General features: G+C 50.5%; 1 protein-coding gene across 2 annotated transcripts in view; it reads left to right on the top strand.

The window, feature by feature from the left end:
- The window catches only part of LOC115650590 (NACHT, LRR and PYD domains-containing protein 3-like), a 64,618-nt gene extending 39,665 nt beyond the window's left edge, over window positions 1-24,953 (top strand). Inside the window, exons 8-13 of one of the 2 annotated variants that reach the window (XM_030560774.1) lie at window positions 2,726-2,899; window positions 13,997-14,167; window positions 15,825-15,995; window positions 18,469-18,582; window positions 22,455-22,625; window positions 24,573-24,953. In XM_030560774.1, the coding sequence (XP_030416634.1) occupies window positions 2,726-2,899; window positions 13,997-14,167; window positions 15,825-15,995; window positions 18,469-18,582; window positions 22,455-22,625; window positions 24,573-24,672 (901 nt within the window). In that variant the 3' untranslated portion in view covers window positions 24,673-24,953. Of the gene's footprint in view, window positions 1-2,725; window positions 2,900-13,996; window positions 14,168-15,824; window positions 15,996-18,411; window positions 18,583-22,454; window positions 22,626-24,572 lie in introns of both variants that reach the window. The other variant, XM_030560773.1, reaches the window with a different exon arrangement.
- The last annotated feature ends 1,726 nt before the right edge of the window (window positions 24,954-26,679 follow it).

Genomic DNA, 26,679 nt, shown 5'->3' with positions numbered 1-26,679 from the left:
AGTGGCATGAACTAGCCACCGCCACCCAGACATTTTTGAAACTTGAGGTGCAATTTCCAGTATTTTAGAAGCTTTTCATACATTTCAAAGTCAGAATGCTGTGCAATAAAAATAATGTAATAAAATAATCAATAATATGAGCACAGCTGGTGTTCATCTGGACTTCTGTGCTAGGATAATTTGCTAGTGCATCAGGTAATGTACTGAGAAAACAGATGTGCATCAAAACCATCCACTCCTAAATATATATGATTATTTCAGGTAGCTGCAAGCATGAAGTATGCTAAAACCTAGCATCAATACAGAAGAAAAACTTGTGGAGGCAGTGCTAGCAATTCTATAATTATGTTTGCATTCAGATTTGCAATTAAAGGAGGACTGAAAACCCATTATTTTACAGTAAAGATTTTGAGGTAAACAAAAATCAGGCTATTCCTCTAATCTCCAGACAGATGACTCCCATACCCATTTACCATTCCTAACCAAGCTACAGAGACCCCATTGTCCTATGGAGTCATGTAGTCTGATATATATGTAATCCTTCTGCCCATCTGAGTTGGCAGCAACAAGGGTCTGGTTCAGTATCTAGGGGTTCCGTTTCAATAACATAATGCAAAACTGGCTCGAGCCCCCACCCAGTGACCTGGGACTATTACATACCACCCCCCAGGGGCTTCTAAGAGGCAATACTTCCCCTCACGCAAGCACGGAGTCTGAGTGTAGAAAAATCCTTTTAATAAAGGAGGGAAACAATGCAGCATTATGTTGGGGAATCACCAGAAACAGGATTCGTAACACAAACCATGAGCAAAAGACCCACCCTCAAGTAAGTTTGGCAGTGTCCTTTTCCCCTGAGGGTTTTAAGTCCAGAAACCCGAAAAATCACCCAAAGTCCCAACAGTCCAACACCCCCAAAGTCTCTGTCCCTGGTCAGTGCATCCCCAGAGTTCAAAACTTTATCTGCAGAGTTTTACCTCCCAGCCTGGGTGGAAATGGAGGGGGTTCAGGGGGTGTTAAGGGGCACTTTACGTGATCTGAGGCTGACTGCCCCGCCTTTCTGTGGGGTTCTGCTGCAGCCTTCACCACAAGCCACTCCACCAGCCGCTCCGCTCCACCAGCCATCCCACCAGCCGCTCCACCTGTCCCATGAAATGCTCCGCTCACCACTCCACTCTACCAGCTGTCCTGCATATTGCTCTGCTCCATCAGCCACTCAGCAATATATCTTTAGCCCCCCATCCCCACAACACTAAGTAATTTTAGCTTTTCCGTGACTTCAGCCTGTAGTAGGGGAGTCTCAGGGCTGGTGCACCATTGGCCCAAAGTGAATTCAGCTCAGCAGCTTATAACCAGATTTCTAATAAAATCAAAATTAGCTCTTATAAAACTTAAATGATATTTTTACCTCAAGGTCTAAAAGACATAGAAAAGGTTTTCATCTGAAGACCAAAAACATCAAGACACTTGATCACAGCCTTAGATAGGCCATGAGATTACTTACACTTGATTTTGAAGAGAAAGAGGAAGAGTTTTGTAGTGTTTGTTTTAGCTTTCAGAGCACTCAGACAAATACCTATAGCCAACCTCTCGCTCAATTCACTGTTTTGGAACCCATGTCTAGCGAATGCTACTTAGCTAATGGCGAGTCCCTTTGTCATAAAACAGTTCCACTGTCATTGATTCACATAATCAGGGTAACAACAGTTTATTCTTCCTGCCCCAATAACAGAGAAACTGGGGATCCCACAGCAGCTAAAGTGACCATTTGGGCTGCTGTGGGTTCATGCTAGGCGGAATGGGTGTGGCTATGCAAACAAGATCAGCCCCTGAAATTCTTTTGCACAACTCGCCACAATTCACCACCAGATGGTAGGGTAGAGCTCAACCTGACTCTGCTTACATATAATATTGTTGCCATCTCATGATTTTATCACAAATTTTGATATTTGATGGTTTTTCTTAAAGTCACAGCTCCTGGAGTCATGTGAATAAGTGAGCCTCTCGCTTTTTGAAAACGAAAACTAAGTTTCTAGCCGTTGTGGTTGCAGAGAGAGCCTGAAAACCAGTCTCAAAAACCAGAAGACAAAGAAAAAGAATCAAAAATGTATTTGTAAAAAAAATCCCATGAATTTTAAGCTAATATTGTGATTTTTTTGGAGCTTGACTCATGATTTTGGAACTTTTGGGGTTGGCCACATGCCATGAGTGTGTATTTTATTGTAACATTTTGGCATCAAACTTGATATAAAATAATGCAACAGAGTGCCATTAGGTCAACCCTTTACTATTTTTAGTTTTTCTCTGCTTGAAAGTTTTCTTCTCTCCTTTTCTCTCTGACTCTTTTTTCCTCATTGTTTTGTAGTGTCTGTTTTTACCCTCCAATTAACCTCTCTTCTGACCTTTTTACCAGCCTCTAAACTTCTGCCTCCATCTTCCCCATTTTCCTCCTCCTAACCCTCTCCTGGAGCCTTCCTGGAAACTTCTCTCTCTCTCTCTCTCTCCATCTTTATAGTGCAAGCAGTGGGGCTAATATAGGATGTCACACTCAAACATGGTTCTCATTGGTCAAGGGATGGGGCTTAGGACAGTGTCTAGGGCTGGATTCTGGCTCATTCCTCATGCTGATTGATCAGGGAAAGGAGCTGGTGGGCAGGGCCACCTGTCAATTGTGATGAGCCTTGTTCACTCTCTGATGTTATCTGCCCTGCATTTGTCTCTCCTGCAGGTTGAGATTTTGCAGTCTCACAGGCACTTGCTGTGGGGATCTCTCCACTGTTCTCAGCACCAGCCAGAGCCTGACAGAGCTGGACCTCAGTTATAATTTTTCTCTGGGAGAGGTTGGAGTTCAGCTGCTGTGTGAGGAACTGAAACATCCAAACTGCAAATTACAGATTCTAGGGTAAGTAATATTTGGTCTCCTCTGTGTATTTTCAGATGACTTCTATGTAAAGCGCTTCACAGGGGCTGTAGCTGGTGTCTGCCCCCGTAAGTATATGGAAAAGTAGAGAGTTCAATGTCTCTCCAGCACCATTGTCAATGGCTCACATCACGCACCCAGTCTGCCCTGTTTGGAAAATGGAAATATTAAGCAAAGGTGGGCCCACAGCAGACAGCTGGTAACACAGTCCCGGTCTTGGGAGAATAAATATTTTATTTTTTTTAAACCAATTCTTTAATATTGGGCATTCTTTTTAAAAAGAGCACTCTCTTACCCTTCCACTAACAGCCCATTTTAAAGATAACTTTAATCACTTTGACACCTTTATGTATTAACTTTAAAACTAGGGACACTTTTCTGCCCAGATTTTGAAGCCTTCCACATTGGATGTCGAGCTTTCTTGAAAATCTGCCCCAAAAGCAACAGCAAAGTGAATGTCAAAATCAGCTGCCTTTTACTGCAGCTGCTGTCTATCATTGGAGGTTTGGTGTTAGAGCCATGAACCCCTAATTCAGGGACCCCTGTTCTCTCTCCAGAACATCATACCCATGGCTGGAGGGCTGAGATGCTTCTGTCCCCATCTCTCCCCACCAGCCCCCAAGCAGGGCCTCAAAGCTCTGCCTGTCAGTATGTAGGTGGACAGGACTCGTCTCAGGGCTCTTTGTTTTTTCTCCACCATCAGTGACGATTCGCCTCTTCTCCTCCACAGCCCTGCAGAGAGTGATGATGGCTCCTCTCCCTGGTGGCAACTGCCCTGTCTCTCCCTCGTAGCTCGGAGGAGGGTGGGAAATGAGTAACTCACTGAGAGTGATATGAGGGGTGGGTGGGAAGGGAAAATACACAGGTGAAGTGTGTCTGCTTCATGTCTGTGCTGCTCTGACTGATCTGCTGGAATAGTCCATGGACTAGTCTCCCCTTGGAAGGGGTGGAAGCTCCATGACTTAGGCCATCATCACAGTAGACTAGAGAACTCACGGGGAAATACATTGTAGGGAGTAGAGCACAAGGTGAAATAATGGCCTTGTGAACCTGGTGCAGTGCCCATCGCCCACCAGCTTTGGATCTAATGTGCTGCAGAGAAGGGGTCTCTGGAGGCTGTGTTAGTGACAGATCACTCCTACATCACCACCCACCACACTCGGATTGACAGATGCCTCAAAAGGAGGAAGCTTGTGTCACTAACTAGATTGGGGTATCCAGGGCCAGTGAAAGGATGTTTCGCGCCCTAGGTGAAATTTCCACCTTGTGCCCTTCCCTCCCCTCCCCCCTCACTCCCACCCTGAGGTGCCCCCCTTGCGGCAGCTCCCCACCCTCCACCCTGAGCCTCCCCTCCGCCCTGAGGCCCCCCCCCCGCTCCAGCTCACCCCTGCTCTGCACACGAGCACGCCATGGCTGTTTCACTTCTCCCACCTCCCAGGCTTGCAGCGCCTAAGCTGATTGGCACCGCAAGCCTGGGAGGCTGGAGAAGTGAAGTGGTCATGATGTGCTCAGGAAAGAGGCGGGGCAGGGGTGAGCTGGGGCAGGGAGTTCCCCTGCGTGCCCCCGCCCCTTACTTGCTGCAGGCAGCCCTCCCCGCTCTCCCCTGCCCCAGCTCCCTCCGCCTAAATGCTGGAGGTGACCGGGGCGGCCGAAGATCTGGTCGCCGTGGTCGCTGCCAAAGAAAATGGTGTCCCCCAAATGCCAGTGCCCTAGGCTACCGCCTAGGTTGCCTAAATGGTTGCACCGGCCCTGGGGGTATGTGCACCCAGCTCCTTTGATGCCATCATGGCAGGACAGTGAGCTTCTGCCTTGGAAAAGGAGAAAGTGAGCGTGTCAGTGAAATAAACAGGTTCATAGAGGTTTTTGTTTAAATCCAGAGTTATTTGTAAAAGCAGCAAAGAGTCCTGTGGCACCTTATAGACTAACAGATGAATAGGAGCATGAGCTTTCATGCATGCATCCTTTGAAGTGGGTATTCACCCACGAAAGCTCATGCTTCTATACGTCTGTTAGTCTATAAGGTGCCACAGGGCTCTTTGCTACTTTTACAGATCCAGACTAACACGGCTACCTCTCTGATACAGAGTTATTTGGTTACTTGTAGCTGCAGCCACATACTGGCCACAGCCTGTGAGAGAAAACAAAGCGCAGGGGCAGGACTCTTGGTCAGACCTTCTGGGACAGGCACAATAACTTGCAAGGGGGCTGTCCAAACCCCTGGTCAGGAGGAAGAGAGACGTGGGTCCCTGCCCAGACAGAGGTGACAGCAACAGGAGAGAAGCTGAGAACTTTTGGGGTTAACCCTGGATGTAAAGGCAGCTTCTTTTCTTGTCCTGGGATGTAGGGCACTTGCAAAGTTGACAGCTTCCTTGCCAAGAGCCGAACTGAATCGCTTTCAGGTTTTCAATGTTGCCTTGGTCAAGAGGGTTCTAGAATAGGTGACCACTCTGCAGAACTGCAGCCATGTACATCTCCCAGCTGCTGTCGCACTAGGCACAGTGAGTGACCTGGAAGTCACATGACCCAACAACAGTGGCAAAAAGTATGGAGAAATCAGCTTCAGCCTCTCTGTTTGGAGAGACTGCTGGACCCTAGGCTTACTGGGTCCTCAGCTCAATAGCCAGCTCTCCTAGTCTGCCCAGGTTCCCATCCAGTCTCCTTTCCAGGCATCTGTGAAGCCAGGCAGCCCTGGTGCCAGGCAGACAACTAGGGAATCATTTTGGTTCTCCCAAAATTAATTTTTCTGGAAGTCCTTTCCTCTAAAATACTTTGAATTTTTGCCCCAATTTGGGGCAGAACATTTTCAAAAATGGAAATTTTTTTGTGGGAAGGGATTTCCATTTTCAGGCAACTTCTCATCCAGGTCCAGATGGCCTGTGGGGAAGGAAGAAAGAGAAGCAGGAGAAGGAAGGGTGCTGCTGCCCAAACCAAAGAGTGTGCGGCCCAGCTCCCTCCACGCAGGGCAGAGCTGCTGGGAGAAGGAGTTTGCTGTGGCACAGAGGGAGCATACTGGGTCCGTGTGTGATGCAGTTCTGGGGCTTACACTGAGGGATGACTAAGAGCAGAAGAGTCTCTGTCAAATCTTCAAAGCTCCAATGAGCCATGTCTGGGCAGGCAGAGCGGAGGCAGCACTTGACAGGTGGGAACCAAGAACACAGGCTCCTTAGTGGTGGAGTTAGGGAGGGTGGAAATTAATTTGCTGGGACCCCATACACACCATTAACCCCACTTCAAATATCCCTGCTCCCCGTTTCCTGGCCCTTCCCCCCCAAACCTTCCTACATTTGTTGTCATTAAGCCAGGATACTCCATAAACTACATCTTATTTAGAAAGGATTACGGCTGGATGAGTGGGGCACCCATTCAACACAATTCTTAAAAGCAAGGAAATGACAACTTCCAGGACACCAGTAACTGTATCCCAGTGTCCACTCAGCACATATCCACAGACTGCAACACACCTCATCATCACAGGGAAAACTGCCTGCTATCTGAATGTCAAATAGCATCCAACCTTCTACTGCTGTATGGTCAATAGCTGTGTGACTCCCTGGAAACCCCCTCTCTACAAGCTGGTCCATGCATAGGATAAATAGTTACTACATCATCTCAGGTGGTAGTAGTCTGTTCTGTGTACTTGAAAGTCTCTGATCCAAACCTAGCTGCCGCCCCGTGCAGGAGTCCTTTGGCTACCACTGGACTAAGGTCTTGGTTTTTTCTAGTTTTCTTCTTTAAAAACTAGTTTATTTAATTCACACGGGGAAGAAACAGCCTTAAAAACAGATGTTTAGTTAAAAATCATTAATCTGCTCAGTCACGGTGCTGTGTAAAGCAAGACCTAGGTGCTCCACATTCCAGTCACTGTCACACTGTAAGCGGGGGCGTTGCTGGGGCTCGAACCTCGCAGATGAGGAGGGCCTCGACCTGTCATCTGAGGGTCTGGGTCCTTGGAACTGTAGCCCGCCGTCCGGGTGGCTCGGTCTCTGGGGATAAAACCGGGTGGCGGCACAGTCAAAGGGTGTCCAGCCCTTGGTTCGGGCGGGGCGCCAACACACAGTTATCTCAGCTCTGGCCCTCTTGGTTCAAGGACGGGCTGGCAAGGCTGTGGGTCACTCGGGCCCTTTGGGACAGAATCGAGCAGTGGCACAGTCAAAGGGGGCCCAGCCCTGGGTTCAGGCAGGGCACCAACACACAGTTATCTCAGTTTAGCTGGCCTCTTCAGGGGGGATTCTGCCACCTGTGGACGGGTGGCAGGGGGAACGCAGGCCCACCCACTCCACTGTGTTCCAGCCCGGGGCCCTAGAAGCGGTGATCACCGCTGCAGGTGGTCAGTGGGGAACTTGACCGCAACACATTGCCATGGGTACCAGGAAAGCTGCAGCCTGACTCGGGTCGGCTGCCCCTGGGCCACTTTCAGTATCCCCCTCCGAGCCTACCTGGTTCATGGGACCCGCTTCAGGGACGTCCCACCACGGAGGCTCCTCATGGCCCGGGCTGGGCGGCAAGTCCGGCAGCTCCTCCGGGAAGTCCAGCCAGGCCTGTTCCGGGGTGTCCTCAGGGCCGCAGCAGGGGAGGGGTGGTGCAGTTCCGGCTGCTCCTCGTTGTAGCGAGCGCAGGGAAGCTCTGGCAGTTCCTCATTATAGCGAGCGCAGGGAAGCTCTGGCAGCTCCTCGGTATAGCGAGCGTCGAGAGGCCCCGGCCAGTCCGGACACTGGCCTGCGGCCTCAGCAGCTTCCTAGTCAGGAGCTCCCGCTGACAGGTCTGCTCCTGATGGTGACTGGGGCCCAACTGAGGGCTGAGAGCCGGCTTTTATCCTTCCAGGTCGCCGCTTGACCCTTTGAGGGGCGGGACTTCTGCTTAGTGGCCCCGTCCCTATGGGTGAGTGACGGGGCTCGACCCTCCTGGATGAGGAGGGGAGCCACACTGCCTCGTTACATCCCCCCCCCCCCCGCAAGTCCAGCTCCCTCTTGTCGGGGCCAGGCGGTTCCACCTCCTCGAGGCGAGAGAAGAAGTCCACGTTAGCATGGTCCTTGCCAGCCCGATGCTGGATGGTGAAAGCATAGGGCTGCAAGGCCAAGTACCAGCGCATGATGCGAGCGTTGTTGTCCTTCATACGCATGAGCCATTGAAGGGGCGCGTGGTCTGTGATGAGAGTGAAAGGGACGCCCAGGAGAAAGAACCGAAGGGCCTCGCAGGCCCACTTCACTGCGAGGGCCTCCCTTTCAATCACTGCGTAGTTCCGCTCTCAGGGGAATAGTTTTCGGCCTAGGTACAGTACGGGGTGGTCTCCTCCGTCCCCTTCCTGAGACAAGACCGCCCCTAGGCTGACATCAGACGAGTCTGTCTGGAGGATAAATGGTCTATCAAAGTCGGGACTATACAAGATGGGTTCCTGGCACAAGCAGATTCGGAGCATTTTAAAGGCTGCCTCACACTCGGGGGTCCATTGTATCTGTCGAGGGCTGTTCTTAGTCAGCAGCCCAGTCAACGGTGCGGCAATGGACGCAAATTGCGGGATAAACCGCCGGTAATACCCCACGAGTCCCAGGAAGCGTCGTACCTGTCGTTTGGTTGTCGTGGGGGAGGCACTTCGCAAGGGCTTGTACTTTCCCAATGAGGGGTTTTACTTGCCCCTGCCCGACGGTATAGCCGAGGTAGGTGGTCTCCTGCCAGGCTATCCGGCATTTCTTGGGGGTCACCGTCAACCCCACCTGCTGCAGGGTTCTGAGGACCACCGCGACCTGGTTTAGATGGTCTTCCCAGCAGCGGCTGTAGATCATGATATCATCTAGGTATGCGGCCGCATACCCCTGATGCGGCCGCAGGAGGTGGTTCATGAGCCGCTGAAAGGTCGCGGGAGCCCCATGGAGACCGAAGGGCATCCGTGTGAATTGATAAAGTCCCGATGGGGTGGCGAAGGCAGTCTTCTCCTTGGAGGTCTCCTCGAGCAGGATTTGCTAGTAACCTTTGCTCAGGTCCAGCGTGGTGATAAATCAGGCCTCCCCGAGGCGGCCCAGCAGGTTGTCGACCCGGGGCATCGGGTAGGCATCGAAGCGTGATATGGCGTTGACTTTCCGGAAGTCTATGCAGAACCGCCAGGAGCCGGGACCACTGGACTGCGCCACTCGCTCCGAGATGGTTCAACGACCCCAGGGCCAACATGGCCTGGACCTCTTCCTCGACTTCTTGGCACATTCGATACAGTACCGGCCAGGTTTGGACCGTGTGGCAGGTTAAGGTCGTGTAGCCCAGTAGCGCCGTGAAGGTGTGCCGGAACTCCCGCAGGAAGCATCGAGCCTGTTTACGCTGTTCGTCCGTCAGGGAACACCCCAGCGAGGGCTCCGCCAAGTCCTTCGTTTGGACCACCTCCGGGCCTAGCTCCAATTCCGGTGGGCACGGGTTGATCAAGAGGCCCTCCCAGTCACGCCATGGTTTCAGCAGGTTGATGTGGTATAGCTATTTCTTCTTCCGGAGGCCTGGTTGGTGAATCTCATAATTAACGGGGCCCACTTTCCGAGTTACCTCGTAGGAGCCCTGCCAACGGGCCAATAGTTGGAGGGTAGGAGCAGCAGAACCCAGTGTCCGGGGGCAAACTCTCACACCTGCGCTTCTTGATTATAACTCCGCTCCTGCCTCTCTTGGGCTACCTTCAGGTTTTCCTGCGCCAGGGTCCCCGCCTGAGTAAGGTGTTCCCACAGTCGGAGAACGTACTGGAGGAGGCCCTGGGTTGGGGAGGCCGACTGCTCCCACGTCTCCTTCATTAAGTCCAGGAGGCCCTGTGGCCTCCGCCCATACAAGAGTTTGAAGGGGGAAAATTTGGTCGACACCTGGGGGATTTCCCAGATGGCTAGTAGCAGAGGTGGTAGGAGTTGGTCCCAGTGGCGTAGGTTGTCCAGTGGGAACCGTCTCAGCATGTCCTTAAGGGTTCAATTGAACCGTTCTACCAATCCATCCGTCTGGGGGTGATAGACGGAGGTGTGGAGTTGTTTTACCCCCAGGAGTTGGCAGACCTGCTTCAGTAGCCGGGAGGTGAAGTTAGTGCCCTGGTCAGTCAGGATTTCTATAGGCAATCCTATGCAGGAAAGCACCTTCACCAGCTCGCCCGCAATGGTCTGGGCCGTGATGCTCCTCAGGGGAATAGCCTCTGGGAATCAGGAGGCATAGTCGACAAGGACCAGGATATACTGAAAACCAGCCACACTTCGGGGCAGTGGGCCTACCAGGTCCATGGCGATGCGTTCAATCGGCATTTCGACCAATGGCATGCGGACCAAGGGCGCCTTGGGTACCCGAGGCGGGGCAGCCAACTGACACTCCGGGCAGGAGTTGCAGTATCGCTTTACATCCCTCTCAAGCCCCAGCCAGTAGAACCGGGTCCGAATTCGGGCCATGGTCTTCTCGTGACCCAGATGTCCTGCTGCCGATATGTCGTGAGCCAGGCTCATCACGGCGCGTCGGTGGCAGCGCCCCCAGAAAAGTTGCATCCATGGCTCCCGTGTGCGGGGGTCCCGCTCAACCCGATAAAGTCTGTCCCGCTGGAGCTCAAAGTGTGGCCACTGCATGGCCCGGTGAGGGTCGACAACTGACCTACTGACTGCCGCAAGTTGCTCGTAGGCCCGGCTGAGAGTGGGGTCGGCCCGTTGGTCCCGACAGAAGTCCTTGTCAAAGCGAGGCCTGGCGGGGGGTTCCTCCCCCTGGCCTTCAACCTCCGTGTTTCCTGCCCCAATCTTCTCAGCATCCTCTTCTGTCTCCAACGGGGGCTCCTGGGGCTCGGCCTCTAAGGCCGGTATGGACCGGAGGAGCCCCTCAAAGGCGGGCCAATCACATCCCAGGATTACGGGGTAGGCTAGTTGGGGAGCCAAGCCGACTACCAACGACCGAGTGAGGCCATTGACCATCAATCGGGCCCGGGCGCTCGGGTAGGGTCGGACATCCCCGTGGATGCACTGCAAATGGATGGGCCCCAGAGCCCAGTGGACCAGCATTTGCCCATAGCCCGAGTCTACTAGGGCCATTGTGGCGTGGGCCCCTACGACTACCGGGATCGTGAGTTTGGGGGATTGGGGCCGTCGGGCCCAGCCTTCCCCTGCACAGACCTGCCCAAAGTCACATTCCATCTTGGGACAGTCCCGTTGTAAGTGGCCGGCCCTCCCACATTCGAAGCAGGGTCCAATTTCCGGGCGTCCGCCCCGGGGACCGGCGGCTCGAGGGCTGTGGGAGGGGGCTTCGGCGGGGCTCCGACAGGCCCCCAGGCGAGGCACTCGGGGCCAAGTGCAGGGCAGGGTCCGGGCGTTGGGCCCGGAAGGCCGATGCGGGGTCTGGCCCGCGGTTTGGGCGCCGCAGCCAGGCCAAGGCGGATGCCCTCGTCTCCCCATGGAGTTGGTCAGGCCCCGGGGTGGGTGGCCGAACGGCGGCCCCATAGAAGCCTCTGCGGCCAGGAAGTCCTCCATCAGGGAGACCACCGCCCGCAGTGTGGCTGGCCGGTGGCAGAGTACCCAAGCCCTTCCCCGGGCAGCAAAATATGCACAAATTGTTCTAAGACCACCTGCTCGGTTACCTCCTCCGCCGTACGGGTTTCAGGTTGGAGCCAGTGGCGGCAGGCTTCCTTCAAGCCTTGGGCAATCAGCCGGGGCCTGGCGCCTGTCGGGTAGGTCTGACCCCGAAACCGCTGCCTGAAGGTTTCAGGGCTAACATCCAAAGCGTCCAGGACTGCCGCCTTTACCCGATCATAGTCCTTGGCCTCTTCCGTCGCCAGCCCGCGATAAGCAAGCTGGTCTGGTCTGGTTAGGTACGGGGCTAACAGAGGGGCCCATTGGTCCCGGGCTCACCCTGCGACAAGGGCCACGCGCTCGAACGTGACCAAGAAGGCCTCAGGGTCATCCTCCGGGCCCATCTTGGTCAGGCGCAGGGGAACAGATGGGCGGAAGCTCCCGACGTCTTCTCCCGTGGCCCCGTCGACGGGGCGGGACGCAGGTCCAAGGAGCAGCTGCAGCTGGCCTCCGAGTTGCTGTATCAGCTGTTGCTGGTGCTCCAGTTGAGCAGCATGTTGCTGCTGTTGCTGCTGGAGGTGGGCGGCATCCCGATGTTGCTGCTGTTCGCGATGGGCAGCCTGCTGCTGTTGCTGCTGCAGCAGTTGCACCACCTGCTGGCGCTCCTGGCTCTCCGCCAGCAGCTGGAACAGCCGTTTGATATCCATGTCTCCGGTTAAAGAGGGCTGGTCGCACTACCGCCCTCCTGCCAGCCCCTTCTCACAGGGGCTAGGGTTCAGGTCCCTGGTCAGGTGCCAATTGTAAGCGGGGGCGTTGCCGGGGCTCGACCCTCCCGGATGAGGAGGGGAGCCACACCGGCCTCAACCTGTTGTCTGAGGGTCTAGCTCCTTGGAACTGTAGCCCGCCGTCCGGGTGGCTCGGTCTCTGGGGATAGAACCGGGTGGCGGCACAGTCAAAGGGGGTCCAGCCCTTGGTTCGGGCGGGGCGCCAACACACAGTTATCTCAGCTCCAGCCCTCTTGGTTCAGGGACGGGCTGGCAAGGGTGCGGGTCTCTTGGGCCCTTTGGGACAGGACTGAGCAGCGGCACAGTCAAAGGGGGCCCATCCCTTGGTTCGGGCGGGGCACCAACACACAATTATCTTAGTTTAGCTGGCCTCTTCAGGCCGGGGGGGAGGGATTTTGCCACCCGTGGACGGGTGGCAGGGGGAACGCAGGCCCACTCACTCCACTGCGTTCCAGCCCGGGGCCCTAGTAGCGGTGATCACCGCTGCGGGTGGTCAGTGGGGATCCTGACCGCAACACACTGCCATGAGTATCGGGAAATCTGCAGCCTGACTCAGGTCGGCTGCCCCCAGGCCACTTTCAGTATCCCCCTCCGAGCCTACCTGGTTCGTGGGACCCGCTTCGGGGACGTCCCACCACGCAGGCTCCTCACGGCCAGGGCTGGGCGGCAAGTCCGGCAGCTCCTCTGGGAAGTCCGGCCAGGCCTGTTCCAGGGTGTCCTCGGGGCCGCAGCAAGGGTGGGATGGGGCGATTCTGGCTGCTCCTCGTTGTAGCGAGCGCAGGGAAGCTCTGGCAACTCCTCGTTATAGCGAGCGTAGGGAAGCTCTGGCAGCTCCTCGGTATAGTGAGCGTCGGGAGGCCCCGGCCAGTCCGAACACCGGCCTGCGGCCTCAGCAGCTTCCCAGTCAGGAGCTCCCGCTGACAGGCCTGCTCCTGACGGTGGCTGGGGCCCAACTGAGGGCTGAGGGCCGGCTTTTATCCTTCCAAGTCGCTGCTTGAGCTTTTGAGGGGCAGGACTTCCGCTTAGTGGCCCCGCCCCTATGGGTGAGTGATGGGGCACGACCCTCCCAGATGAGATGTGGAGCCACGCCGCCTCTTTACACACACATTTCTATTGAGTCTGTCACTCATAGGCAGTTTCGGGACTGAGAGGTTTGGGGATTCCAGTTGTGCTAGACAGAGGCTGTAACGGGGGAAAGGTGCTGTATCCTCAACACTGGGAGGGTTGGTTATGAGAACGATCAGGTAGTTCATCTTCTGGGATTAAGGATGTCTGTTCTTACAAGGGACAGGTAATGGATGCTCATGGCCCTGGGGAACATTTGGAGCTTGAGAGCTTATTCTGGCTCCATCTGATTAAACCAGAAGGGATCCAGAGTGCTAGCAATGAAAATGTTTGAACTATTTTCCAGCCACGACCTTCCCCCTCCCATCCCACTAAAAGTGCCCCCACATCCTGCCCTCTCCTTTCACTTCAAGTGAACAGTCACTTGTGGAGTGCTGGGTAACCGATATAATGGGCCAGTCTGTGCTCTCAGCTGCTCTGTATTTGCAAGTCTGCCTTTATTAACTACAATAGATTTGCTCCAGAGTTTCACCAACATACATGAGAAGTGTGCATGGAAGAAATCCACATTAACGGCTTTTTGTGTTTTTATTCCCCCCAGCCTCGTCCCACAGCACTGTCGTCTCTCCCTGCATTCCCTGAATAACAAATCTTTCTAGACTTACATGGACATCTTTGAGGGGAACACAGTGCACGGGTCAGAAATGAATCATTTTCCATTCTCTCTTCATTTCATGCAGGTTAGAGGGGTGCAGACTCTCAGCTGTGTGTTGCGGGTTTCTCTCCTCTGCTCTCAGCACCAGCCATGCCCTTGCAGAGCTGAACCTTTGGGGGACGAAGCTGGGAGATTCAGGAGTGCAGGTGTTGTGTGAGGGACTGAGACATCCCAACTGCAAACTGCAGAAAATACTGTAAGTACTGGCTGGTCTCCTCCAGTCTGTGCCTGCTAGCATGGTAGCTCTGGCTGCTGGGTTACAGAACTCCAAAGCTTTGCTGAAACCAGCCCCAGGCCCTGCACCTCAGGGGTACCATTCCATTCCTTAGAAATGTACAGCTGGAAGGGACCCTGAGAGGTCATCAAGTCCATCCCCCAGTACAGAGGCAGAATTAAGTAAACATAGCCCATCCCTGACAGGTGTTTGTCTCACCTGTTCTTAAAAATCTCCAAGGACAGGATTCCATGGTCTCCCTAGGTAACTTGTTCCAGGGCTTTACTATCCTTATATTTAGAAAGTGTTTCCTAATATCCAACCTAAATCTCCCTTGCTGCTGATTCAGCTGATTACTCCTTGTCCTACTTTTGGTGGACATGGAGAATAATGGATCACCATTCTCTTTATAACAACCTTTCACATAGTTGAAGACTGTTATCATGTTGCCCCTCAGTCTTCTCTTCTGTAGACTAAACATGCCCAATTCCTTCAACCTTTTCTTGTGGAGATTGTTTTCTAAACCTTTTTTCACTTTTGTTGTTCTCATCTGGATTCTCTAATTCGTCAACATCTTTCTTGAACTGTGATGCCTCAAACTGGACTCGAAGAGGCCTCACCGGTGATGAGTAGAGTGGGACAATCACCTCCCATGCCCACTTCTGACTCTCCTGCTAATACACCCTACAGTGATATTAGGCTTTTTCCAAAAATACATCACACTGTTTGCTCATATTCCCCAGATCCTGTTCTGTAGTACTGCCGCTTAGCCAATTAATCCTCATTTTGTAGTTGCGCATTTGATATTTTTCCTTGCTAAGTGCAGAACATTGCACGTCTCTATTTAATATGATAAATTTCAGACCAATTTTCCAATTAATCAAGATCATTTTGAATTCTAATCCTGTCTTCTAAAATTGTTTGTAACCCTCCCCAGCTTGGTGCCATCTTCAGATGTTATAAGTGTACTTGCCACTCTATCATCCAAGCTGTTAATTAAAATATTGAGCAGTACTGGACCCAGGTCAAACCCCTGCAGGACCCCATGGGATATATCCTCGCGGGGTAGTTTCAGGCCAAACTTTCAGGGCCAGCATAGCTCTGAAGACTCAGCTGCAACAGGAAATGTTCTATTGAGAATTGGGAAGAGGCAGCATGAGCAGCAGGTGTACAGGGTGGTACCATGGTCCTAGCACTGTATGGCAGCAAGACTTTGGCAATCAGGAAGGATATTTCAGCAGAAGAAAAATCTTGTCAGCAAAGCAAAACAACTTAAACACATCAAATAACAAACCACTCCAGCCTGAGGCTCGCTCAGCCTGAATTTGCAGCCATCTCAACCCACAGCCATTCTGCACCCATTGGCTCCCCAACAGCTGTTTTGATAGCCCTTTCCCTGAGCACCTGTGCAAGGACAGATGGAAGGAAGCCAGAATTAACCCTTTACTCGCTGAGGATCTGGGTTGTCCCTAGCCCCTAAGTATTTGGCTAGTGGCACATGTGGCAAGAACCATCCTTCCCTCCCTCCAGAATGGAAATGAAACCCTCTCCAGACAGACACTGACACCAGTGAGGGAACCACAGCCAATAGGGAGGAAATAAGTGATCACTTCCCTCTCTGTGTATTTGTCTCTTGTAGGTTGGGGAGTTGCAGCCTCACAGCTGCTTGCTGTGGGGATCTCTCCACTATTCTCAGCACCAGCCACAGCCTGACAGTGCTGGAACTGGCGGATAACAAACTAGGGGATTCAGGCGTGCAGCTGCTGTGTGAAGGACTAAAACATCCGGACTGCAAACTGCAGAAACTAGTGTAAGTAACAGCTGGTTTCCTGCAGTCAGTGCTTATTAACATTGTACTACAGTGACCTGAGCTTTGTCTACTGGAACATCCATACTCCTGACAGCGCTGTGGGAAACTGTTTTCCATCCTATGAAAACTCAGTATTTCCCTCCATTCCGCATTGTGATGAAACAAACACCTTCTTAGAGAGAAGAGGCTAAACTAGCCAACAGCCCACTGGTTAGGGCACTCATCTGAGGTGTGAGGGGCACAGGTTAAAGTCGCTGCTCTGCCTGATTTGGGAGGAGACGAAGGTGGGCCTCACACAGGCCAGGTGAATGCCCCAACCACGGGGCTACTGGTTATTCTAGTCTTGCTCTCTCTGTAGGTTTACCCTGAAAGTCCAGCCTGGCTAGGAAAGACCTTCCTGACAGAACTTCCATCAACATTGAGACATTCCCACAAAAAGTGTGTGACTAATCTGCATTTTCTGATAGAAAAACTATTTCAGTGAAAAAATCCCAACTGGTTCATCTAATGACCACTCAAAAACACTTAGGCTCTCCTCCTGCGTACAGCTGAGAGACCCCACCACACTGTAGATTTGTCATATTTTACTAGACAAAAATTGGGTCACACAGAGAACTCCACGCCCCATAGAGATTTTCTGTAGATCCTCTGTTTATTTTACTTACTAAGGTTTGGTCCATACTAGAAAGTTAGGTCGACCCAATTACGTTGCTCAGGGGTATGAAAAATTCACACACACACCCCCGATAGACTTAGTTAAGCCGACCTAAGCCACAGCGTAGACAGCGCTAGGTCACTTACTGAGCATGGAATCCCGCTGGGAGCACATGGCTCCAGGATCTGCTCTGGTTGCCCATTGGTCTCTGGGTGGAGTTTAAGAGGCTGGTTCTGAGCTATAAAGCCCTAAATGGCCTGGGACTGGCCTACCTGAGGGATTGTGTCTGGCACTGGGCCAGACTGTCCCAGCTGCAGTCAGCACGAGCACCTGAGCTGATCCCCCCCCTTTGTTATAAAAAAGAAGGGATGGTTGGTCTCTGTGAGTGCTCTGGGACTTGCCCTTCCCCCCTAGTCCAAAATACTCCACATTCAGGAACTTTCTGGGCATGCTGCAAAGAGCCTCTGTTTGATGGGGTTTGGAGAGGGTTGAGGGGTGGGAAAGTGCTTTCTATAGCTGGATGGATGAGTTCCTATTAGAATAATTAATTTAGTGCTACTCAGGTTTTGGCTGTAGCACTAATTATGTGCTAGAGGTCTAGAGCAGGGGTGGACAAACTTTTTGGCCCAAAGGCCACATCTGGGAATATAAATTGTATGGCAGCTGTGAATGTTCACAAAATAGGGTTTGGGGTGCAGGAGGGGGTGAGGGCTCTGATTGGGGGTGTAGGCTCTGGAGTGGGGTCAGAAATGAGGAGTTCAGGGTGCGGGAGGGGGCTCCAGGCTGGGTTGGGGAGTGGGGTGCAGGCTCTGACTGAGGGTGCGTGCTCTGGGATGGGGTTGGGGATGCGGAGTTTGGGGTATAGGAGGGTGCTCCAGCTTGGGATCGAGGGGTTTGGAGGGCAGGAGGGGGATCAGGGCTGGGGCTGGAGTGCGGGAAGGGGTGCAGGCTCTGACTGGGCATGGGGCCTCTGGGGTGGGGCTGGGGATGAGGGGTTTAGGGTGCAGGAGGGTGCTCTGGGCTGGGATCAAGGGGTTTAGAGAGCAGGAGGAGGATCAGGGCTGGGACAGAGGGTTAGGGCAGGAGGAGAGCTCAGGGGTGCAGGCTCCGGGCAGCGCTTACCTCAAATGGCTCCTGGAAACAGTAGCATGTCCCTCCTCCGGCTCCTACACAGGCATGGCCCCTGCAGCTCCCATTGGAGCATCATAGGGGGCCATTGGAGTGCGCAGCAGCTGGAGCGGGGCCATGCCATGGCTTCCAGGAGCCGCATAGAGTGGCCCCTGAATCTGGTCCCTGGTTGGAGTGCCAGAGCACCAGAGCAGGACAGACCCCACTCCCCAGTGGGACCTCGAGGGCCGACTTAAAATGTCCCATGGGCTGTAGTTTGCTCAGCCCTGTCTAGAGCCTTGTATAGGGGAGAGGGATAGCTCAGTGGTTTGAGCATTGGCCTGCTAAACTCAGGACTGTGAATTCACTTCTTGAGGGAGCCAGTTAGGGGTCTGGGGCAAAAATCTGCCTGGGGCTTGGTTCTGGTCCTGCTTTGAGCAGGGGGTTGGACTAGTTGACCACCTGAGGTCCCTTCCAACTCTGATATTTTATAGGGGTCTTTTTGTAATTTGAATCAAAATGAAGTGATTTCTGTATTGCTTCTAAATTAAGAATCACTTTAGGGTTACACACAGGTATCAAGGAGGGGAAATGCAGAGGAAGAGGCATAAACAAGTCATCATTTTGCTCTCTGTATATCTTCATATCCTACAGACTGGGGTATTGTGATCTCACAGTTGCTTGTTGTGGGGATCTGTCCTCTGTTCTCAGCACCAGCCAGACCCTGACAGAGCTTGGCGTAAGGTGGAACAACCTAGGAGATTCAGGAGTGCAGCTGCTGTGTGAAGGATTAAAACATCCAAACTGCAAATTACAGATACTGCAGTAAGTACCAGCTGGTTTCCTTTAGTCTGTGCTTGTTAACATGGTGGTGTTGTGAGTTACACTCTATTTATCAAAAACAACAAGGAGTCTGGTGGCACCTTAAAAACTAACAGATTTGTTTGGGAATAAGCTTTTGTGGGTCAAAAACTCACTTCTTCAGATGCATGGAGTGAGAATTACCGATGCAGGGATTATTACACTGACACATGAAGAGAAGGAAGTTACCTCACAAGCAAAGAACCAGTGTTGACAGGGCCAATTTGATCAGGGTGGATGTAGTCCACTCCCAATAACTGATGAGGAGGTGTCAACTCCAGGAGGGGAAAAGTTGCTTCTGTAGTGAGCCAGCCACTTCCAGTCCTTATTCAAGCACAAATTAATGGTGTTAAATTGCAAATGAATTTTAGTTCCGCAGTTTCCTCTAAGTTATACCAGAGGCTGTTTTGGTCCTCACCTGGCCCAGAATCAGTGCGGTAGAAAGGTGGCTTACAGCCAATATCTTCTCCTCGAAGTCTCTCAGCAGTGCCAGATGTGAACTTGGTGCAGCCAAGGGCAGAATCCAGTGGTTTTTACCGAACCACAAATGCAGCATATTTGGAAGTTAGAAAAACAATGACTTTACTCACTAAGGCAGTAACAACCCCACATGTGTGCACACTGCTCTGAACTGGAGCTGTCACTCCTGCTCTCTCAAAAGGGCTGGAAAGAAAAGGAAATTGAACATGGCTCTGTTCTCCCAAACTGGCTGTAAACAGTAATGTGAATAAATAACATCAACATTAATGTGTTTCCCACAAAGTGGCTGGGACTCCCCCCGATCATCACCTGTCATTTCACAGAATATCAGGGTTGGAAGGGACCTCAGGAGGTCATCTAGTCCAACCTTCTACTCAAAACAGGACCAACCCCACCTAAATCATCCCAGCCATGAGGGATAGCTCAGTGGTATGAGCATGGGTGTGCTAAACCCAGGGTTGTGAGCTCAATCCTCAAGGGGGCCACTTAGGGATCTGGGGCAAAAATCAGTATCTGGTCCTGCTGGTGAAGGCAGGGCACTGGACTCAATGACCTTTCCAGTTCTAGGAGATAGGTATATCTCTTATTATTATTATTACTATTGTCAAGCCCAGGGGCAGCTCTAGCTTTTTTGCTGACCCAAGCACGACAGGCAGGCAGCCTTCGGCGGCATGCTTGTGGGAGGTCCGCCAGTCCTGCAGCTTCGGCGTATCCGCCGCTGAATTGCCGCCAAATCCACGGGACTGGCGGACCTCCTGCAGGCTTGCCGCCGAAGGCTGCCTGACTGCTGCCCTCGCAGGGACCAACAGGGTGCCCCCGCAGCTTGCCACCCCAGGCATGCACTTGAAGTGCTGGTGCCTGGAGGCACCGCTGGTCAAGTTGAGCCTTAAAGATCTCTAAGGATGGAGATTCCACCATCTCCCTAGGCAAACCATTCCAGTGCTTCACCACCCTCCTAGTGAAATAGTTTTTCCTAAAATCCAACCTAAAACTCCCTCACTTCAACTTGAGACCGTTGCTCCTTGTTCTGTCATCTGCCACCACTGAGAACAGGCAAGCTCCATTCTCTTTGGAACTCCCATTCAGGTAGTTGAGGGCTGCTATCAAATCCCCCTTACTCTTCTCTTCTGCAGATTAAATAACCTCAGGTCCCTCAGCTTCTCCTCATAAGTCACGTGCTCCAGCCCCCTAATTATTTTCGCTGCCCTCCACTGGACTCTCTTCAATTTGTCCACATCCTTTCTGTAGTGCAGGGCCCAAAACTGGATGCAATACTCCACATGTGACCTCATCAATACCAAATAGAGGGGAATAATCACTTCCCTCAATCTGCTGGCAATGCTCCTACTAATTTAGCCCAATATGCTGTTAGCCTTCTTGGCAACAAGGGCACACTGCTGACTCATATCCAGCTTCTCATCCACTGTAATCTCCAGGTCCTTTTCTGCAAAACTGCTGCTTAGCTAGTCGGTTCCCAGCCTGTAGCACTGCCTGGCCAAATCAGCAGTGTAACACCAGAAACTGATAACACAGCCCAGCCAGAAAGTGTATCACTGAGAACTGGCTGTGGGCTAGCACCCGGTGCCATTTCTGACCCATCTTTCTCATGACAGACAATTTAGGGATTGTCTGCGACCCTACTGGCCAGAGCTCAGTCCTGTCATCTCTAATCTCCTCGGGGTCCCTGTGTATTTTCCTCCTGTCACCCAGCCTTACCAATTGCCTCTCACCTCCTGCTTGCAGGCTGCTCCACCCCACATGTCCTGGTGCTGCTGCTCCCAGCCCGCCAGCCACAGCCTGCTTCCCTGATCAGTTCTCACATTCTCACCTGCCTCCTTGCCCTGGCTCTCAGGAGACCACTGCCAGGCTTTCTGTCCTTCCTGCAGCCTGCTGCTCATCCCCCCATACACTGGCCATCTCACTCTCCCAGCCTGATCCCTTCTGTCCACAGGATGTCACATCTCTGTCCTCGTCATTCTGCTTAACACAGTGCCCCCTACTGGTGAGATGCTAATCTAGGTCCTTCCTCCACCAGCCTAAGCTAGGGCTTAGTCCTTTCTCTCCCTACCACTCTAGAGGGGGCGGTATCCAGTACGGAACCAGCAGGTCATTACAGGATACTGTTAGGATCACCCAACCTACTAGAAATAGCACCTCAATCTACCTGTCCCTTCAACTCATCTGAACAATCACATGTAGAACACATAGTAACTGACACAACACCTGTACATGGTAAAGTATTCCCTCCAGGGTTTGTAGAGTTTAAGACGAGAGGGTGTGTTTCTATGGGGTCCCACAGGGATCGTTGTCCCTATGCTTTGTAACATTTTTATCAATGACCTGGCAGACAACATAGTATCACTGACAAAGTTTACGGATGACACAAAAATTGCAAAATGGGAAATAATGTAGAGATATAGAGCACAAGTTACTGCTACAGAGTGATCTGTATTGTTTGGGAAATTGGGCGCAAGCGAACAGTATGTGCGTTTTAGTACAGACAAATATAAACTTGTACCTCTAGGAGCAAAGAATGTAGGCCACACTTAGAGGATGGGGAACCCTATCTTGGGAAGCAGTGACTCTGAAAAAGACTTGAGGAGTTACGGTGGATAATCAGCTAAGAATGCGATGCCGTGGCCAAAAGGGCTAATGGATGTATAAAGAGAAGACTCTCGAGTAGGAGTCAAGGTTATTTTACCTCTGTATTTGGCACTGGTGTGATGGCTGCTGGAATACTGTGTCTAGTTCTGGTGCCCACAGTCCAAGAAGGATGTTGATAAATTGGAGAGGGTCCTGAGAAGAGCCATGAGAATAATACAAGGATGGGAAAACCTGCCTTATAGTGACAGACTTCGATCTACTTGGCTTAGGAAAGAGAAGGATACAGGGTGACATGATCACAGTATACAAGTACCTACATGGGGAACAAATATTTGATAACGGGCTCCTCAGTCTAGCAGAGGAAAGTATAACAGGATCCAATGGCTGGAAGTTGAAGCTAGACAAATTCAGACTGGAAATAAGGTTCCGTGAGGGTAGCTAACCACTGGGACAATTTCCCAAAGGTTGTGGTGGATTCTCTATCACTGGCAATTCTAAAATCAAGATTGAATATTTTTGTCGACAAGCTCTGCTCTGGTTCAAACAGGAATTGTTTGGGGGACGTCCTGTACTGCAGGTCAGACCAGATGATCACAGTGGGCCCTTCAGGCCTTGGAATTTATGACTAATCCCAAAGGCTCCTCTCAGAGCACTGTGGTTTACTGTACATGCCTAGAATGAAAACTGCTGATGCCAGCGAATGGGGCAAAAATAAGCAGTCACAAATCTTTGTATCTCTCTGGCTCCTGCAGACTGAGCGGTTGCCATTTCACAGCTGCTTGTTGTGGGGATCTCGCCTCTGCTCTCAGCACCAGCCAGACACTGACAGAGCTGATTTTGGGAGAGAAAACAATGGACAATTCAGGTGTAAAACAGTTGTGTGAAGGACTGAAACATCCAAACTGCAAATTGCAGAAATTGGGGTAAGTTACAAGTGGGCTCCTTTCACAGGTGTTCCTTTCACATGGGGCCAGGCTTTCTAAAGTGCTCAGCATGCAGTAGCTTGTGACTTCTATGGTCAGGTTTTCAGAAAAGCCAGCAGCACCCTGGGTAAATGGGACTTCAGTCCCCTTGAACATCCAGCCCCAGTTGTGGGTGCTGAGTTCTTTGGAAAATCTGGCACAAAGTGATGTGATTTAAGCTCTTTCTCCTGAGGTCACAGTGTTATTGTCCATGCACCCAAGAACCGGTACCTAGTCTCCTCCTGCAGAGAAAGGGACAGAGATCCAATGCTGTGATACCAGTAGAGCTGAGTGACTTTTTTTGCTCAAATAGTACATTTGCAGAAAAATGCAGTTTCAGGATGAAAATATTTGCAAATGGAGGTTGCATTTGGTGAATAATTTTGGCAGAATAAAAAGCTGATTTTTTTAAACAAAAGGTTTGTCTTGTCACTTTGAAACAATGTTTTGTTTAGAATGTTTTGTGTAGCTAATTTGATTAATTGGTTTTTTAAGGCTGAAAAACACTTAAAAAGAAACTAAAGAAAAACACAAAAAGACCCGACATTTTTTTCAGATCAAATAAATTTTCATTCGGCACCAAAAAAAATTGTTTGTTCGATTTCTTTCAATAACAACAAAACCCTGAAAAATTGAGGTTTTGGTTCAAAATGAACCTTTTTTTTTCCTTCAGCCACCAACCTGAAAAATTTATTATTCATGCAGCTTGACTAGCTTAAACATGGGATAATAAAGTGGCTGTTTGAGCACTCCAAAGGCAGCATAGTTTTATGTTAGAATCTCAGTTATTTTACTCAGAAAGCAGGACTGAGAATACAAGACTTGGGTGCTTCACAATTGAATTAAAATAGCCCTGCATTCAAATAATAATTTACCACCATTTCAACATATAATTCTGGGACAAAGCCAAACAGACAAACAGACAAAGGAAAAGAGGGAAAGGATACAAAGTCAACACCTAATTGTTTCTGTTTAATTTCTTTTTCTGTCTATGATGGCAACCCAGTTCTTTCACTCTTCTCCTCCTCATCTTGGTTGTCTGTCTAGTCAGCAGCTCATACAGATATTGGTAGGATTGGAAGGTCCAGCCCGCTCCTTAGGCAACTGACATCTGCCTTTTCCTCCAGAACAATGTCAGGCAGTTTTAAACTGTTTTTAAGATCTTCTTAGTTCATAAAAGCTACCAGAGTTTCAGCTTAAGCAGCATTTAAATCCAGCACAGCTGGACAGCTACAAGAGAATGTTTTGAAATTTCCATACCACTGGCCTGAAGGGGAAAAGGCAAATCTATAAAAGAGAGAGAACTAAAAGGACCAGAAATAAATGAAGGTAAAAGACTGATGGGAATTAAAAAATGGAAGTAAGTTCTGTGAAGCATTGAGATAGCAAATACATTTAAACAACGTCCAGATTTTTACACAGTCCTAGACATCCCCCACACAGCCTTTGGTTCTGGGATGTTACAACCAAAACACATGATGACAGCTTTCAAAATTATTTAGATTTAGAACAATAACTTTATAGATTAATAACAATTCAGAAACAAATAAGTTCGCTGAAGTCTGCTTTCTTGCTTGCTATAAATGTCACATGCTGGCATCTCTCTCCCTCTAAGTGGGCTGAGAGTTCTGCATGTCACTCAATAGCAGCCTCTTCTGCAGGAAAGGAGGAGCCTGGTCAGACTCCATAGGGAATCCAGTGCAGATGGTGACTACCGCTGTGGACCAAAAATATGTGGGATGGGGAAAGAAGATGGGCCCAGATAGTTATGTCTGAACATTCATTGCAATAGTCTTTTGTGTCCATTCCAGAGATGATTTCACTGAAACCAGTGGTGTGCGGCTTCAAAGGGACTGTGTTCTCAGGCTTTATGTCTAACACTTTTTCTTGACTTGTCTTCTCCCACAGCTTGAGCAGTGTCAATGTAAATGAAGAAACACAGAGAGAGCTAGATGCTGTGAAAAAGAGGAAACCTGATATGGTCATATGTGTATGGAAGAATTGGTGAGCAGGAGCCATTGCACCGACACCGCTCTGGCCTGGCTGTCATCCTGCTAGCTGGGACAGCAGCTTGGGACAGGACCTGCCCCTTTTAAGGCATCTCTGGTATCACCAAGGAGTCCAGATATATATTCTCCTGCTAGTGCTAAGAGTGAGAACCTCACACTATGGGGAAAATATGCTCCCGTTTTGTGAGCTTGTTGAATTTACGCATTCAGCCTCCACAGGCGCAGGACTGGAAGAGCTGGTCTACACTGGGGGGCCGGGGGGGAATCGATCTAAGATATACAACTTCAGCTATGTGAACAGCCTTCCAAGGGGAGTAGTGGGGGCAAAAGACATATCTGGCTTTAAGATTAAGCTTGATAAGTTTATGGAAGGGATGGTATGACAGGAGAGCCTAATTTTGGCAATTGATCTTTGACTATAGCCAGATAAGTATGCTCAGTGGTTGGTGATGGGATGTTGGATGGGATGGGATCTCAGCTACTGCATTGAATTCTTTTCTGAGTGCTGGCTGGTGAGTCTTGCCCACAGGCTCAATGTTTAGCTGATCGCCATATTTGGGGTTGGGAAGGAATTTTCCTCTGGGGCAGATTGGCAGAGGCCCTGGAGGTTTTTCACCTTCCCCTGCAGCGTGGGGCATGGGTCACTTGCTGGTGGATTCTCTGCAGCTTGAGATCTTCAAACCACAATTTGAGGACTTCAATAACTGAGACATAGGTTAGGGGTTTGTTATAGAAGTGGATGGGTAGGGAGGGTTCTGTGGCCTGCTTTGTGCAGGGGGTCGGACTAGATGATCACATTGGTCCCTTCTGACCCTAGAATCTATGAATCTATGAATAGCGTAGCTGAAGTTGAAGTATCTTAAATCGAATTACCTACTGTCCTCACGGCGCGGGATCGACGTCCACGGCTCCCCCGTCAACTCCGCTACCGCCGTTCACATTGCTGGAGTTCCAGAGTCGACAGGAACAGGTTCAGGGATCGATATATCGCGTCTAGATGAGACGCGATATATCGATCCCCGAGAAATTGATTGCTACCCGCCTGTCAAAGTTAAACTCAGGACTCTCAGTTTGTCAGACCACTCTGTTTTATTAATACAGTGCTCTGCTAATAACACCCAGATAATGTGAGCACCATGCAAGACACAAACTATCTTATTTACACAGATAAAAGGGCGAGCACTTAACAAGATAACAAAGGAAGCAGAATCTGATAACAGCAGATAAGTTTACCTGGGCTAGGCATGCATATCTTATTTCCTTACTAACTATTACCGATCTTCTGTTAATGTTTCGCCATTAGCACCCTTGTTTATGCCTAATGTTTCTTTTCCTAGCACCTGTATTTCAACATTTCTTATTTCTGCTTAAAGGTACATACACATTTCTTTAATCCATTCTTATTTTTACAATATAATTCACTCTACTTTCACACGTCGATACTGCCGGTAGTGAAGATGTACCTGAAGAGACTATCAGGGCTGTGAGAACCAAAAGCTTATTATGTGGAGCTGGTTGGGCTTTTAGGTTCACCCATTGATATCTGCTCACATCCTCAAGGTTGTAGGCCCCTGTTGCTTATTGAAAGAAATGTTATTTGCTAACAGTTTTATAAATTGTATTAAAACTATTACACCAACAAACTGTATCACCAAAGTGAAGCTACTAATTGTACTACAAAACTAAATGAAGCACAGAGCAATGCAACTGTTAGGTAATAATGCAAGTCCTCACTCACCTCTCCAGCACCCAAGTTCGTGCTGAGTTGGTATGGGCACACAATTCTGTCAGAGACCAGACACCAATGCGTTGATCAACGGGCTCACACTATCCCAAAAGCTTTAGAATAAGTGTGGCACCTTTATTAGGGGTGAGCATCAATATTTATACACAGAAGTAAACAAAGTGATTAACAAAAGATAATGGTCATGCATAATCAATCAAGATTTTACAGGAAAAGCAAGTTTAACAAGTAAATGCATAGAGATAAAGGCTAATGGCTACTT

Source organism: Gopherus evgoodei, chromosome 4 (genome assembly GCF_007399415.2).
Source record: "Gopherus evgoodei ecotype Sinaloan lineage chromosome 4, rGopEvg1_v1.p, whole genome shotgun sequence".
Classification (NCBI taxonomy): Eukaryota; Metazoa; Chordata; order Testudines; family Testudinidae; genus Gopherus; species Gopherus evgoodei.
Note: the sequence above shows the minus strand (reverse complement) of the source record. Positions and strands in the feature narration are given on the sequence as shown.